The 18,291-nt window shown below is 35.3% G+C and overlaps 1 protein-coding gene across 3 annotated transcripts in view; it reads right to left on the bottom strand.

Moving 5' to 3' along the window:
* The window catches only part of CMC1 (C-X9-C motif containing 1), a 77,096-nt gene that overhangs the window by 56,014 nt on the left and 2,791 nt on the right, over window positions 1–18,291 (bottom strand). For 2 of the 3 annotated variants that reach the window (XM_032259738.1, XM_032259747.1), the window contains exon 2: window positions 515–604. The exons of the other annotated variant lie outside the window; for it this stretch is intronic. In XM_032259738.1, the coding sequence (XP_032115629.1) occupies window positions 515–604 (90 nt within the window). The remainder of the gene's footprint in view (window positions 1–514; window positions 605–18,291) is intronic. 3 annotated transcript variants of the gene reach the window in all.

The following is an 18,291-nucleotide window of genomic DNA, read 5'->3' as shown; positions in this document are numbered from 1 at the left end:
CTTAGAAACATAAAACAAAAACTCCAGATTCCCTGTAAGTGCTATTGGTATTCTATTAACAATTCAGTAACAGATAACGATGCCAATGAAAATCACCTTAGAATACACACACACACACATGCGCGCGCACACACACACAGACACATACACAAATATATGAATAAGGTGACAGCTGGAAAACGGGTATATTTTAGATTTGATGTTTCTTCCCTATAAAAATCAGAATAACTTGCTTCTGCAAATTACTCATACCAAGTTTTTCTATGTATATAACTGTACCTCTGAGGGTTAAAAAAATGTTTTTTACTAGTAATTTAGGGAAATATTTTTAAGCTGGAAATGAATTGAAGATCACTGGAAGTTCTGAAAGCTGCAATACTGGTATTTCAGTGAAAGGGTGAGAAGCAATTCATACATATTAATTCATTGACTACTTGATTCTGGGGCTAAGGATTAAATTCAGATTGTATTATTAAAAATAAATTTGATCTTTACATGAATATTTGAATCTTACCTTGAATTTGTTCGGAACACCTCTCTCTGGCCTTTTCTCTCATTTTTTTAGGGATCAAAACATCTTTTTCGACATGTCTGAGATGCTGGTCTGAAAAAAACAGAAAAAAGGTCTTTCTTTAATAAAGTCTCAAGCAAATCACCAGATTAAAGGAAAAATAAGACTCTGGTTTACTCAAAATAAAAACCTATGCAAATATACCCAAAACTTACAACCTTAAGAAATTGTGATTATTTTAGTCCTTGAAAACCATCATATTTTCAATGATTTTTTAAATAAACAACAACAAAATTGTGAGGAACACGAGTAACATTCCTTAAAATTTCTGCAAACTACACTGCAACATTTTTACTTTATAACATATTCCATGCAGTCGTGTCTAAGTTAGCATCTAAATCATCATTCCCTTATTAATATAATCCACAAAAAGAGGATTTTCATTGATACTGAGATCCAAGAATAGATGAAAAGATAAAAGATTAAGAGACACACAAGCTGTTTTGCTACCTACTAACAGAATAGCCTAAAAAAGAACTGGCAGAAGAAAAAGTGGAACTACAAGTCTATATACAAAACAAAGCGTGTGTAATTTCTACGCATTTTAAACACAACTTTCACAATCAGACTAAAATGGCAAATTGAACACCTGCTTTAGAGTTCCACCTGCTCCTTAAATGCTAAGAGAGTCCTGAAAAATAAACATGGGATAAGTGTCTTCAGTGAACCAAAAATGAAGAGGGATCTCTGAAAGAAAAAAGGCAGATTAGGTCAGGTTAAAAGAGGTAATCATATTCCTACAGAGTATCCAGGGAAAAACACATGCCAAAAGTGGGCGTTGCTCCATCCTCTGAAGCAGCAAATATGGAAAGCAAGAAAACTTTCCGAGAGGAAACTACACAGTTATTAACTAAAGTGACTCAGTAGGAACCAAATGGTCAACTCCTCTGCTGCCTTTGGGCCATTGGTGAAAAAGGATATATAGGTATTTATCCCTAAAAGACCAGAAAGTTTCCATTAAAAGAGTTCAGTAAAGAAGATTTTAGATTATTGTTAAGTATAATAAATATACTGAGGCAAATACAAAGACATGAGTCCTCAGACAGCAATGGACCATGGATTACCTAAATGCACTTTGGTGAAATGTCTCAAATCCCAAAATCCTAAAAGCTTTAAAAGGGAATAAACACTGCCTACATAAAGGAATCGGAGTCAGATTTACATCATAGCTCACTGGCAAGACATGATGCAACAAGACAATGAAGAAATAACTTCAAAGTTCTGAGTGAGAATTACTTTATAAAAAATTACAGAGTCTCTAAACTACCAATTATGAGTGAAGTTAAGGACATTTTCAGATATACAGGAACTAAAATGTTTACCACCTTCAAACCCTACAAAAAAAGAAGTAATCGCCTTACTACAGTTGATCCTTGAACAACATGGGTTTGAACTATGGAGGTCCACTTAATACTCAGATTTTGTCTAACCAAATGCAGACTGAAAATACAATATTTTGGGGATGCAAACCTATATGGCATAGAGAGGGCTGATTTTTAACACACATGGGTTCTGAGGGGCCCATGGGCGGGACTTGAGAATGCACAGGTTTTGGTAAATATGGGGCTCCTGAAACCAAACCCCTGGGTGTACTGAGAAATGACTACGATGTGCAACAACCACTAATCAAATTTAGTGATGTGGAACAATAAACATTTTGTTGTGATTAGGGTTACTATGGTTCTGAGGGGCCTGATCTGGGAAGACTCAAAGTTCTGGTGGTTCTGGTCTTAATTTCTACAGCTACAAATGCTAGGGCTTTTGTAGCTGTAGACTTGCTTACTTCCAAAATAATTTACTTCCAAAATTATTTCTTTCTCTATATATATATATCTGACATTGGCCTGGAATGGCCAAAAGAAGTGCTCAGTTAGGACTGTAAACCAGAACATCTCCCAATGGCCTCTCAACCTGGAGCCACTCAACACCACTTGTTTATCTTGCACTATGCTTATTTTAAGTCATTAACGATAGCACACACTCAGGTGGATGGAAATCAGACTCCATTATTGGTGACAAAACTACATTACAGAAAACCATGAAGGATAGGAGTAACCAATAACAGAAAGATATCTGGATAATTTCCAAATATTTGTAAGCTAAATAACACACTTTTAAATAACCCATGGATCTAAGAAAATATCAAAAAGGAAATTAGAAAGTATTTTGATATGAATGAAAGTAAAAATGCAATATATCAAAATTTATGTGATGCAGCTAAAACAGTACTTGGCAGGAAATTTTAGCACTAAAAAACCTATCTAGAAAAGGAAAAAAAGGTTTTATATCAACTTAAGTTTCTGTCTTCAGAAACCAGAAAAAGGATAAAATAAACACAAAGCAAGCAAAAGAGGAAATGATAAATATCAAAATATAAATCAATGAAATAAAGAATAGCAAAGGAAAGAAAAAAAACAATGAAATTAAATCTGGTTCTTTGAGAGGATCAGATCAATAAAATGTATAAGCCACTTGCCAAACTAATCAGAAAAAAAGGTCACAAATTTCAAAAATCAGAAACAATAAATATTTTTAAATGATAAGGGAATATTATTAACAAATTTAGGTCAGTGAACTTGACAACTAAAATGAACGAATTCCTTTAAAAAAACACAAAACAACCAAAGCCCACTCAAGAAGACCTTTATACCAAAAGCAAGAACGCTATTTACAAAGCATATACACATACACATAAAACCCACAGACCACTATGCCTCATGAACACAGATGCAAAAATCCTCAATGAAGTTTTAACAAATCAAACCCAGCAGTACACAAAAAGAAAGATACATAAAAACAAAGTTGGATTTATTTCAGGGAGGAAGGGGTGGTTCACCATTTGAAATTCAACCAATGTAATCCATCAGATTACATTAAAAGTCTAAAAAAGGAAAGCCATATAATCATATCAATTGATGCCAAAAAACACTGGATAAAATTCTACATGCATTCATAAAAAACACAATCAGTACACGTGGAACAGAAGGGAACTTCTTAAATGAAGGGCATCTACAAAAAGCTATAGCTTACATCATACTTAATGGTAAAACTCTGAACGCTTTCCCTATAAAAAGAGAAACATGGTATAAAATTACATAGAACTACATACACACACATATGAGTACACGTAGAAACTGGTGAAAACTGAAAAGGTCTATAATCTAGTTAACAGTATTGGACCAACTTCAGTTTCCTGGTTTTGATATTATACTACAGTTAGATAAGATGTCACCACTGAGAAAAACTACGAGAAGGACACTCAAGACTATATATTATTTTTCGCAATTTTATGTGAGTCTATAATTATTTCAAAATAAAAAGTTAAAAAACAACTTCTAAAAAACAATCACAGGAGAAAATCAGCACGATCCAGATGTCACATAACTCCAGGACAAAAAAAAAGTACATGTAAAAACTGGTGAAATTCCACTAAGATTAATACCTGAATCAATGATATTACACCAATGCCCATTCCCGCTTTCCTTGCTCACAACTAATTATAGAAGTCTGTCCCAACCTTTTTTCATTTTTGCCCTAAAAGGAGCCTTTTCTAACATTTTAATCCTAATGTCCCTATAAAATTTTAATGCTGCAGATATATATGTTTATGTATTATGGGTATAACAGTGCTTTATATATTAAAAGAGTAAGATTTTTGTCTTCACCAATGTCAATTTTTATCCTTTTGAAGACAATATTACACCCATTAAGAATACACATATCATGATTATCTAAGACAGCATCATTAGAGGAAGCTGGGAAGATTGTAGGTACATGGAAACTGTACAATTTTGCAGTTTTCTATTATTATTATATTGTTGCAAAATAAAGTTATAATAAAAAAAAGTGAAAAAAATGTGTAAGGAAGAACAAAGGACATAGATTAGCCAAAACAACACTAAAACAGGAGAACAAATTTAGATGCTTTGCAGCAACTACCTGATTACAAGCCATACTACAAAGCTACAGAAGTCAAGACGATGTAGTGTTGGCATAATTCGGGCAACCAAAAAGAGTAATGTAACACAAGAGAACAAAAGGATCCAGAAATACTTCCATATATATACAATCAATTTACTGACAAATGCACCAAGACTAGTTAATGAATAAGTATTTTGGCAAATGGCGGCAGAACTGTATTAACAACAAAAAATACCTAAACCCTTTGACCCCCTACTTCACAGCAACCACAAAAATTAAATGGCCATGGATCATAAACCTAATGTAAAAACTAAAACTATTAAACAAAAAAGACCCTTCAATTCCTTGGAGTAGACCGTTTTTTAAAGAGAACACAAGGTACTAAAAAGAAATTTTACAGATTATAAATTTGACTTCACCAAATATAAAATCATTTGTCTATCAAAAGATACAATTAACAAAATTAAAAGGCATGCCATAGACCAGGAGAAAAAAATTCACTTCATATATATATATAGATATATGATATATTCTAATATATACATAGACATATATATTTGACAAAGGACTTGAGTCCAGAATATATCAAGAAACCCCATCTATCAATAATAAAAACACAACTCAGTAAAAGATGGGCAAAAGGCTTCAATGGACACATCACAAAAGGTGATATACAAATTGAAAATACATATATAAAAAGGTGTTCAAAATCATTAATCATTAAGAAACTGCAAATGAAACGCTTCACATCATTTCAAACAAACGAGGAATTACTACAATTAAAAACAGTGACAACACCAAATGCTAGAAAGAATGTGGAGCATCTGGAGCTTTCATATCTTGCTAGTGGGACTGTGAAATGATACATTTTTCTGGAAAACTGCTGAGTTATAAAGTTAAAAATGTTCCACTCCTAGGTATCCACTTACGCATGATAAATGAAAATATAAGTGTTATTCAGAACAGCCAAAAATTACTTAACAATAAAAAAATAATGATACTGTTGGTATATCACTATTAACAGTAGGATAGGTGATCTATCCTAGGTGAATCTCAAAAACATTTGAGAAAAGGAAAGCAGACATAGGAGTATATACTGCATGATTCAAGAACATGTAAAGTTAATCTATGGTGATAAAAATTACAACAGTGGTTATATATGGAAGCTGAGAAGTACTCTTTGAAAAATGTCATTAGAGTATATATATTTATGAAAACTCATTTAAGATCTGTAAATTTCACTGTATATTTTACCTCAATTTAAAACAGATTAGCTTTAAAAATTATAGAAATCTGCTCTCATAGTGGGAGATTTCAACACAACCATTAGAAATAAGGTTACTAAGTAGACAAAAAGATTCATAATTTTCTCCTTAATGATACTGTTCATCTTTCATTAGATTTCTATTGGTAAATCTATCTTTCCATATATAACCTGTTGTAATTGTTTATTGCTAGTGTACAGGTTCAATTGATTTTTTATGTTGTCCTTATAATCAATACAACCTCTCTCAATTTTAATAATTTGACAATAGATTATCTTCCAATTTATATGCAGACAAACACAGAAAAGAGTTTTGTATCCTCGTTTTAAATTCTTACTGGCTAAGTCCTTTAGAAAAGTGGTGAGTAGTAACTAGCAAAACCTCTGTCTTGGATGCTCAAATTTTATTTAGAATCTTTTCAGTTGTCACCATGTTGACATTTGCCTATGACTTTCCTCTCTTTGCATTGTTTTGGTGTTAAAGTTACGTTATTTAAACAATAAATTAGGGACTCTCCTCTCCCTTTATATTATCCAGAACACTATGTATAAAACAAAGATTATTCTCAGTTCCTTGAAAGTTTGTTAAAAACCACCTGTAACGGTCAGTTTTATAGTTCAGTTCGGCTAGGTTACAGACCCCGCTTATTCATGCAAACATTAATTCAGGTGATGCTGTGAAGGTATTTTGCAGATTCATATAAAGGAGATTATCAAAGATAATTTGGGTGAGCCTAATTCAATCAGTTCAAAGGCCTTAAGAGCAGAATTGAGCTTTTCCTGAAGAATTATATTTGCTGACTGCAGCTTCAACTTCAGATCAAGAATTCCAAGCTTGCCTTTCCTGATATGCCCTGTGCATTTCAGACTTACCCAACTGGTCCCTACAACCACATAAACCAATTTCTTGTAATAGACCTCCTAACATGTATACATATACACATGTTAAGATACACATGTTAAGATACACACATACATACACACACACACACACACACACACACACACACACACGTTTTTCTTCCTACTGATTATTTCCATGGTGGAATCCTGACCAATATACCACCGATCAGGGCTTGTGTTTTGGAGTATGCATGTTTGTATATGTAAGACACACAGGCACAAAGAGAATTTTAACTATTTGTAAAATTCTTACAATTCTTTTTACTTATTCTAGAGGCAGTTGAAATTTTAGCAAGTTTGTATTTCTCAAGGACACTGTTTCACCTAACTTTCAAAAAAAACTGATATGAAGGTGTTCACATGACTTTTTTTCTCTTTACCACACCCATAATTGTATTCCAATTTTCACTGCCTATGTAAAGATAGACAAACTTCTTCTGTGAAGAACTAGAGTATAAATATTTCAAGCTTTACAGGCTACATGTCTGTCATATATACATATATGTATATGTATATATGGCATATATACACATATACACACGTTAAGTATATATATATAATTATTTTTTTAAATAACCCTTTAAAAATGTTACCAGCCATTCGTAGCTGATAGGCCTTTCCAGATTTGGCCCATAGACAATATCTGCTGAACTCTTTGCACTTTCTCTTTTTCCTTAGCTTTGCAGAAGCTATGAGAAACATGCCGGGCACAATGGCTCACATCTGTAATCCCAACACTTTGGGAGGCTGAGGCAGGTGGATCACTTGAGGCCAGGAGTTCAAGACCAGCCTGGCCAACATGGTGAAACCCTGTCTCTATGAAAAAAAAGAAAAAAAAAAATTACCTAGTCATGGTGGTGCTGTCTGTAATCCCAACTTCTCGGGAGGCTGATGCAGGAGAATTGCTTGAACCAGGGAGGTGGAGGTTGCAGTGAGCTGAGATCGTGCCACTACACTCCAGCCTAGGAGACAGAGTGAGACTCTGTCTCAACAACAACAACAAAAAAAAAAAACAAATGAGGACACATAACAAAGCACTGAGATTGGAAGCATAGATGGAGAGAAAAGAACAAATTCAGAGAGAGGCCCTACAAGGACTGACAGTACCTAAGGGGGCTGAGGGAAAGGGATGATTCAAGGAGGATTCCCAGTTTGCTGGCTTCAAGTAAAAGGATATGACCATTTATTGAGATAAGGGAATATAAAAGAAGGATCAGGTAAGAGAGAAATTCAGTTGTGGACATGTTGAATTTGAAGAGACTGTGGCATCTTGTAGAGTGGAAAGCTGATGCTTATTTACAGAGAAAAGAATAAAACTGAGACTATATCCACAAATTCCTTTTTGCCTTGCCTATAGGATAAATCATAATTAGACTTCAATAACTGTTCAGTGTTATTACTAAGCAGATTAGAAGACGTTGGATTATACTCATCTATTTATAAAATCAATTTCAAAGTGTTACTTTTTTTCACGTATATAATTTTAATCTATACAACTTACTCATAAAGCGTCCTGATGAATCTTCTCTTTGCTCTATAAATCTTCCAATGGTCTTAAATAGCTAAGTCAATATTATTTTGAATCAATTCCTTGAATACAGACATAGATTTTTCCAAAAATAAATTATAAAAGAAATTTACCTATATTATGAATTCTAAGTTGTAATATTCCTATCAAACATGTTTTTAAAACGCTTGTCAAGACTTGTGATCATTATTCTAAACTTCCTAGGGCAAATATATAATTCCCGAATTGTATTAATATTGATTAAAATTTTCTAAATTCTTGGTATTAAATTAGAAATGACAGTATTAAACATATAAAAATTCTACTAAAGGTTTTCCCACTTGATAGAATAGCTGCCACTAAGTATCAATGATTTATTAATTATAATTTTTGAAAAAGCTATCTTCAACATTACAAATATTATAGATATGACACTTTTTATTCACAAATTACAAAGTGATTCTCTTAATCTTAATCTGGTATATATATGTTATACATTTGTACAGAGATTGCAAAACTAAAAATTAAATTTTGAAAGTATACTACTACATAGTCACATAAATTTATGCTGAATTAAAGAATCAGGAAAATATCACCAGGGAAAATTTCCAAAGCTCTAACTTCTCAACATTCTATCATCACCTGAAAGTCAATTTTCACCTTTTTCACTGGCTGAATTTGTTAGCTCATATTTTGCTTTGGGGCTCATGTGTTCTTGCAATATGGCCGTAGTAGATTATAAGGCTACTGACAGCAGCACTTGCTGTGAATCCACAAAGAAACAGTGAAGGAAATCAGAATATTACAGAATCTGTAATAGGAAAGAATGTGATATATAAGGGGCAAGCTATGCCTTTTCAATAATGAAAACATTCTAATTTAACTAATTTGATACTTACTTCAGTAATGCTACTTTTTAAAAAATTTCCTGGTTACACTTACTTGTTTCTGAAGGTTTGGTGCTACTGTTTACTGTGCAGGAAAAACATGAAAAATGCTTGTAATAAACTTGCAACAGTGTTCTTATTAGCAATAGTTTCTATCTTTGGGTCCTTCTTGTTTGTTTGTTTTAGCTATTTGCGGGGGGTGGGGGTGTTTTTGTTTTTGTTTTGTTTTTTTGAGAAAGAGTCCTACTTTGTCACCCAGGATAGCGTGCAATAGTGTGATCACAGCTCACTGCAGCTTCCACCTCCTAGGCTCAAGTGATCCTCCTATCTCAGCCTCCCAAGTAGTTGGAAACACAGGCATGCACCACCACATCCAGCTAATGTTGTTATGTATATTTTATAGAGATGTGGTCTCACTATGTTTCCCAGGCTGGTCTCAAACTCCCTGACTCAAGCAATCCAACCACTTCTGCCTCCCAAATGCTGGGATCACAGGCATGAGTTACAACGTCTGACTGGTCCCTCTTCTTTACTAGCTACAAAAAGTCTCAAAAGACAGAGCCCCAGGAAGAAGGCATGATATACAATACGAGACCAGAGTCCTCAATTGTTAGTTCTAAGTGATTCACACCAGGAATCTAGGTAAACTCCAGTTTTTCTCAACAGCACAAAGATATGCATGCTCATGACCAGATATTCCTCTGGCAATTTTGTTCATACCCTCTTGCTATGACAGAGTAAAATGAGGACAAGCAGAAGAAGAGACATCTTAGAACAGGAAAATTCACCTTATTTCTTTGAAGCAATACTTGAACTGACAAAACAAAAACAGAAAGGGAAATCAAGAGTAGAAGAGATTTTCCTCCCAATGCTTCAGCCTGCCTCTGGTTGTGAAACCTAGAGATAAGGGCAATGAATACATACAGTCTTCTTAACAGTTTTCTCAAGTACTTTGATTTCATCTTGCAGATAAAGAAGTGGCGTGAAATGATCCGAGCCTCTGATAAAGTGCCAATGCCAAGATCACGTAACTTAGGTTCTAAACCTTCAATGACACCACCATGCACATGGAGTAGTGGCCTATTTAAGGGGACTTTGGCAAACAAGGCTAAATGAGCTTCCACAGTTATGCTGAAGCAGGGAAACAACACTTAGATAGTAAATTTGTGTTTCAGAGGCATCATCATCTGAACAAACAAAATTCAAAAATTCTCAATTCTCAATTTTTTTTATCAGAAAGTAAAATCAAAGGGAATTCTGATTCTGCTTCCTATCATGGAAAAAGATGTTTTTAAAAATATATTTTTTAATATTTTTAAAAAATAAGAGGGGCAATTCGTCAGTTGTTTGAACTAACACATTCAAAGAGAATAAACATCAAATATTAGGTCAGTTACTAACAATCTAATTTTGTATATGCTCAAATGCTTACAAAATATGGAAAGTACACCAGTGAGACAGATGTGTCTCTAAGATTTCTGCTTAGCTTCTGAGTCAGGTACCACCCATATCCCACAATACTATGCTTCCTCTGAGCTCCTCTGTCCTATCAGCTTTCACTGTTAATTAACCACCTTGTTCACACGAGATGTGCCCATTTCCCAATAGCACCTATTTCTTGGACCTCAGATTCTGCAGATTGCTAGGTGTGAAAACTTCTTCTTCTACCCACACTGATTTAAGCAAGAAGGGGCCAGAAAGGGACAACAAATTTAAAAGTACACCAAAGCAGGAAATTAACTTATGCAATAAGACCTGCCAATTTTAGAAATGTGTTATAACCGCCACTGTGGCCATAATTTCTTAAATGAACAAGTTTCACATTTACTTTATTTGGTAAAACTTCAAGACCATCTTTGCCTACAAGCACAATTTCCCACTGATATCTGGTAGAAAATCAGCAGTGTTATGGGACAGGTGCAGACATTTGAGAAAGGAATAAATGACAGCATACTTCTGGCCTTCTTGGCAATATATTGCCTTACTTACTTTATTTCTCAAATACACCTAGAAGATTCTGTAATATTCTCAACCCTATGAATGTTCCTCAGTGCCTCTGTCCACCCGGTTACTACTCATTCTTCTTTCATCTTACAGTATTTCGTAAAATTCCTATAAAGAAAATATAGTACTTTGATAATGGGATAGGAGAATTATGTTTATACTGAAGAGTTTTTCACTTATTTCAGACTCAGCCTTTGCTCAAATCACATCTTCTTTCTTGGTATGGCTTCAGAGCTAGTCTGAAGTAAACAAGAAAACCAGTTCCATAATTTAACTTTTTGGGAGTGGGAGCAATATGGTTTGGATATGGTTTGTCCCCACAAATCTCATATTTCAGTCTGATTTCCAATATGGCAGTGTAAGGAGGTGGCGCCTAATGGGATGTGTTTGGGTCATAATGGCAGACGTCTCAGGAATGGCTTTGTGCCCTTCTAGCAGTAATGAATTCCTGCTCTTCCTGGAGGGACTGGTTCTCGAGAGTGGACTGGTTCTCAGAGAAACCGATTAGTTCCCAAGAGACTGGTTTGTTGTAAAAATCAGGATGCCTCTCAGGTTTGGTCCCTCTTCACATATGTCCTCTTCCCCTTTGACATTCTCTGCCATGTTCAGACACAGTATAAAACCTCTCATCAGAAGCCAAGTAGATGCCATGCTTCCTGGATAGCCTGCAGAACTGTGAGCTAAATACATCACTTTCTTTATAAATTATTCATCTTAAGGTATTCCTTCACAGCAACACAAAACAAACTGAGACAAGCGAAGAAGTAGCATTTCCCAGGATAATCATCTATTACCTTCACCAAACTGTCTCTAGTTAAACTTTGGCTGAAATTCAAATTCATTTTCAGAACAAAGATTTTCCAAAATAGGGATATTAAGATGAGTATACTGAAGAATCTGAAGGAAATCTTAAAGGAGTTTCAAAAATATCCTGAACAATGTAAACAATACTAGAAGTATACACATTTCCAAGGTAATATCTGCACTTAATCCTCCTGGAGCAATCCCACGAGGTTCCACCTTTAAAGGCGGCATTTATGCAGAGTTCTCAGTGCTCATCTCCATCTCCAACTCTCCACATTGTTAACTATCTACTGGTCGTTTCTATGTCTCACCAGCATCTCAATTCCAACATAAATTTTCTACAATGTAAACTTTCATTTTGCCAACCTAGTGGTTATGTTACCCTTCTTACCTGAAAAATCAGCTTATGATTACATAGCACACAGAAGCAACATGATAAACATTTACAGAAGGAAGAAAAGGGTGGTGAATGAAACTGGTTTACAAACATCATCTCATTCAGAAGCAGGTATAAAGAAACTAAGACTCAGAAAGCTCAAAGCAATCTTGCAGTGTTACCCAGCAAGTAACAGGTAAAGCCAAATTCTAGTTCAATCTTGGTCTTCACTTTACATCTTCTATCTTTTATTTTTGTTACCAAAGTTTACTTCTTTAAAACCCAACTCAACATTTCTCCATCCCAAAGTTCTCCCTGATCCCCAGGACTAAAAAGTGATTTCTCCTTTCTCTAACCCCAAGATTTTGCCTGCACTAGTTCTGTTGCTGTATCACACCTGGACTTAAACACATCACATCGCATCACACTATATACCTGCCACATCAGTGGTTGGTATAAACTGAATTGTGTTTACCATTCCCCAAATTCATATGTTGAATCCCTAACCCACAATGTGACTGTATCTGGAGACAGTGCTTTTGGGAAGTAGTTGAGGTCAAATGAGGTCATAAAGGTGAGGCCTTAATTTGATAGGATTGGTGGCCTCATAAGAGGCAGAGGGCTCTCTCTCCTTCGCCCTCTCTCCTCCTCCAACCCCCTTTCCCCTATCCCTATCCCCTCACTACCATGTGAAGACACAGGGAGAACGCAGCCATCTGCAAATCAGGACATGGGTCCTTGCCAGCAACCAAATCTGCTTGCACCTTCATCTTGAACTTCCTAGCCTCCAGAATAGTAAAAAAATAAATGTACGTTGTTTAAGCCACTCAGTGTATGTCGTTTGGGTCACTCAGTCTATGGGATTTTGTTATGGCAGCCTGAGTAGACTAAGACAGATTTTGGTACCAGAAGTTCTCAACTCTGGCTGTAACAAAGAACCACCTGAGAGGACTGTACACAATGCTTAGTGCTTGGGCCCCACCCCAGACCAGTTAAATAAAAAATGCTGGGGTAAAAGCCAGGTATTGGTGTTTTTTAAGGCTCCCCAAACGATAATAATAAGCAGCTAGATTGAGAACTACTATATGTAACAGTTAAATTTAAAGAGGTCAGAGACCACATCTAACTCATCTTTATAATTCCCTCTAAATCCTAGTATATAAATATGCAATAAAATTGTTTTAACTGTTTAACAATGACACATATATTGAAAAGAGTTTTAATATTTGACAGTTACAGATACTCTGTAAACAAATACTTATATACCTATTATGTACCAATCACCACACAAGGGATTGTGTATACAATAATGAATCAGACAAGCAAGGTTCCTTATTCTGCAGCATAAACATGTGATACTCTACATTCCAATTAATCATGTTTAGGTAATTAACATATCTTTTGATCTGTAAGAATCTCCCAGTAAGTTTTTTTTTTTTTAGCAAAACATAATGCAGGATAGTAAACATCACATTCTTAACAGTTTTTTCCTTCAACGTTCTTACTTAATGCAAAAATAGAACAGGTGATTGTGGGGGAGAATGTTAACTTGGGCATCAATAGTCTTACCTGGGTACAATTTTGTTTGCTCCACTTATATCAAGTACAAGGTAATACTTCTCAAATTTCTGACATCCACAGATGTCCACAGATGTCAAAAACGCAGAATTTTACACATATGTGATTAACAAATAAAGATACTAATCCAGGCAACAACACATAAACTTGAATTTATTTCTGTGCTGAGTCAAGAACCCCTTAGGACCTATGACAAGCATTAATATTTAAAATCATAAAAGTTTAAGGCTTGAAGCAACCTTAGCAATTATCTGATGTATCTCTCTACCTCTCATCCTCAAATCTCATATTATGTCATTAAAGATAGGTTAATGACAAAGTCTGAAACAAGAAGTCAGTCTTATTAACTGCCAAATTTGGTGTTGATTCCACAACCACACACTACTTCCCTGGCAGTAGGTGGGTAATCTTCTACAATCTAGGTGAAATTAAATGACCTATCCTTTTATCTAGTCTCTAATAAATTTAAAGAGGTGGATTCATATGAAAAATATTTACTATTTATTACATAGGTAGGATATTCCCATTCTCCAAATCATGTTTTTCTTTATTTCTCCAATTATTTGTTAATACAGGTGCATCATATCTGTAGGTTTTCTTTTATTTATCAAGGGAAAGGAATTTATATCTAGAAGGAAAACAACTCTATACATAGGTTATATGATATTTTGGTGTTTTTTTTTTAATTTTAAACATTAAAAAAATTTTTTAACTGGAGGTGGTGACAATCAGGAAAAGCCTCCTATGAAACTGATTTTAAATTGAGTTTTGAAAAATAAACAAGAATACAGTAGACTTGGGGATAGGGAAGACAAGGAAAATTGTAGAGAGAACAGCATGTACGATGGCCTAGAAGACAAAAAAAAGTACAGCTTCGCCTACCTTAGGTATATCTTAAGCCATTTTTATTCAAACTTGTTAACCACAACCTGTGACACTTTACTAGCTGCAGTACACATACCTGTATATATGTATACATGTGTGCAAGTACCCCTTCCTATCTGACGTGCTACTATCTGAACTCTCACTACTATCTAAACTCTCACTACCCAACTAGATTCCTAACAGACTCCAACGAATTGTTTTTAGGATAGAGATGGTATCCCTCCTGCAGCAGAGAATGTTGGAGCATTCATAACTGCAACTTCTCAAGACTGCCTTTGGACATGGAAGCCCTGTGCAGTCTTCCTTGCTGCTGTCCCTCTTCCCAACTCCTGCAGTAACCAATGGCTGCAAAATGGCATGACAGCTCAGCTCCCTTGCCTCCAAGACACAAAAATTCTATGTACCATGCGGTACACAACAGCTGATTAGGCTGAGACTAGCCTTCCCTGAAACCACATCCTTGCTCAGACTTTTCCCCTCCCCTCTCCTATTTTCCTTACTCCCTGTTACAGGGTTTTGTTTTGTTTTTTTCCAAAGGCAATCCATTAATAAATCACTTTCATGTAAAACGTCCAAGTTATATGCAGTCCTCGTGACCAGATCTTATTCTCTAATACTGTGGCCAAATAAATGAAACTAGGGCTTCTCAGGGAAATAACTAATTCAATGGATTGGCCAGGGTAGGTACAAGATGAAGCAATGATATCTTTTTTCAGGGAATAAAAAGGAAATGCTCAAAAAAACAGTGAGAGCATATGACAAAGATTCAAAAGCTAGCTTGAAGGAAACTCTGGCCAAATCTGGGGAAATTCAAGCACAAAAACTAATTATGTACATTAACAGAGTATAAACCATTGAAAAATATAGGTATTCATGAGTCCTTATGAATAATACCAATAATAAATTCATAAATAAATAAAAATTAAACAAAGCAGTCCCTTGCTTAGAGCAAAATGTCAACAACCATCTAGTAAATGTGAAGGGAGTGTGCTGGAGGTAGAAAATCATTATTTTGCAACCATTATGGAAAGACTGAATCAAGTAAAAAACATTAATGGACCCTAAATCAAAGGGAAATTTTTGAGAAGAAGCAAATATTTACAAGGTCTTAATCTTCCCACGGATTAGTTATTAATTGCAAAACAGGGAAAATATGACAATAAAACAGGGCAAAACCTTGAGTGGGTAATCAAAACTCACATCACCTATGAGAGACAGATACCGTGTGCCACCAGATGGGATTCTCTGAGAAAGACACATCATGCATGCAGTATTTGGCTGAGATCAAGGTTATTCTTAATCTAAACAAAAGTCAGATCAACAAAAAATGAGGAACGTTCTATTTGTCACTCCCTTCCCTAAAAACTTGCAGTATCTTCCCATTGTTCTTAGTATAAAATTCAAAATCCTTGAAATGGTTTACAGGTCATTTCATGCTTCATAACTGAAATCCCCACCCCCACCCCACTGCTATGCCACATACTCCTCTTTGATCTTAATTCTTCTTTCTTATGGTCTTCACTTAAGGCAGTGTTTTTCAAATTTCACAGAGAAACATCAGAGAGTTGTTAAATTAATCTAGTGAGACAAAAACATAGTGAGACAAAAACAATGTATTTTCTATGGCAAATACACTTTTAAATTATAAATATACAAAATGTAGACATTAAACAAGTCTTTTTTCTTTTGTTCTGTGCCACCAATGTAATTTATGTCTAAGATACTCTAGAGCTACAGCAGCAATAATAAAATCAAAATTTTTCTAGTTGGCCAGACACAGTGGCTTATGCCTATAAACCCAGCGCTTTGAGACCAAGGCGGGCGCAGCGCTTGAGCCCAGGAGTTGAAGACCAGCCTGGGCAACATGGCAAAACCCTATCACTAAAAAGAAATTTAAAAATAAAAAAAAAATTCTAATCAACTCCATAACCTTTTACATATTAAACACACAATGCTCAAAAGAGATTCTTCAAGTTTGTTTAGATGTCTAACTTAAAAAGTAAAATTTTCTAGTAAATGTAAGTGCTAGTACTGTGCCAGTGTCCCTAAAGCTAATTTACCTACATCCCCACAGGAACCACTAAAAGAACCGCAACTTGGAGTACTGCAACCCAAATACTCCAGAGCATCCATACTGAAATCCTCGAAGACACATATACTTTCAACACCTTCTCATGGAATGTCATGAAATTCCTGACCCCACTTTCCACCCCCTAAACCCTGTCTCTGTCCCATCTTCCTCCTCTTATTAGGTTTCTGGAAGAAAACAGCAATAGAAGGACACAGGGACACACATATAGGGAAATTCCCTTAGGGTGCCATGCCCCATCCTGTATAAGTAGAGAATGAATCCATGGTGGCAGAGGGAAGAGAACCTTACTAATAAGGAGAAAAGTCAAAGAAGGGAGAAAGGAAATACTTCTAGTTGATAGAGAAAGGGAAAAATCAAATTTGTCAGGTGCAGGTTACTATGGGCCATCATCTGAGAATATAATCATGTCTGAAAATGTGTCTAGAACATGGCACTAAGCTAAGAGTGCTATTTTTACTGCTACTATAAAAAAAATAGTGTAAAAAAAACTATGTGTAAGTATATAATCTGCATTTCATTGTTGGCTTCAGTTTCTTTAGGAAAACAGACCCTTAAAAGTTAATTAAAAGTTGCTGCCAAATGAAAATCAAGCTTCTGTAAAGATCACAAAAAACGCAAAATAAACCAAGGGGAAAACAGATTTTGCTAAATAAACCTCATTTAGTGTATCTATTATTCATTTACCCAATATGGGCAAATAGCATCGTGGGCCGTACAAAGCAGAAAAACATCAAAATGTGAACCTAAGCTTCAATGTATGAACCAGATAAACACAAAATTACAAACAAAAAAAAAACCCGGTTTCCATGCATTTCATTCTGGAATTTAGACAAAACAATTTAGGGAAAAAAATCTTCCTACTTGCTGACTCTACTTTTTTACTTTCCATTGCTTCCATTCCTTCCTTTGTTGAAGTTTCCAATAATCACATTGTTAGATTTAACCATGACTTTCCACTCAGTTGCTGATGTAAAAAGCTAAAATTATCCCTATTTCCTCTCTTTCTTTTTTTTTTTTTTCTCTTTTTTTTTGAGACACTCACTCTGTAGCCCAAGCTGGAGTGCAGTAATGCAATCTTGGTTCACTTCAACCTCTGCCTTCCAGGCTCAAGCGATTCTCATGCCTCAGCCTACCAAGTAGCTAGAACTACAGGCACGCACCTGCAGGCATGCCTGGCTAACTTTTTGTGTATCAGTTGAGATGGGGTTTTATCATGTTTCCCAGAGTGGTCTCAAACTCCTGAGCTCAGGCGATCTGCCTGCCTCAGTCTCCCGAAGTGCTGGGATTATGGGTATGAGCCACTGTGCCCAGTTGCTATTTCCTCCCTTTCTCTCACCATCCTTATTCAATGCAACAGCAAGTCCTGTCAATTTCTCCTCATGATGCTACATATTTCTTTCCATTTTCTAATACCATGTTAGGCCAAGACACAAACATATTTGGCCTGGACTACTGCTCCCATCTCTTAACCTGTCTTTCTTCTTCCACTTAAGACCTAA

This window comes from Sapajus apella, unplaced genomic scaffold (assembly GCF_009761245.1).
Source record: "Sapajus apella isolate SASKATOON/1434 unplaced genomic scaffold, GSC_monkey_1.0 scaffold4, whole genome shotgun sequence".
Classification (NCBI taxonomy): Eukaryota; Metazoa; Chordata; class Mammalia; order Primates; family Cebidae; genus Sapajus; species Sapajus apella.
Note: the sequence above shows the minus strand (reverse complement) of the source record. Positions and strands in the feature narration are given on the sequence as shown.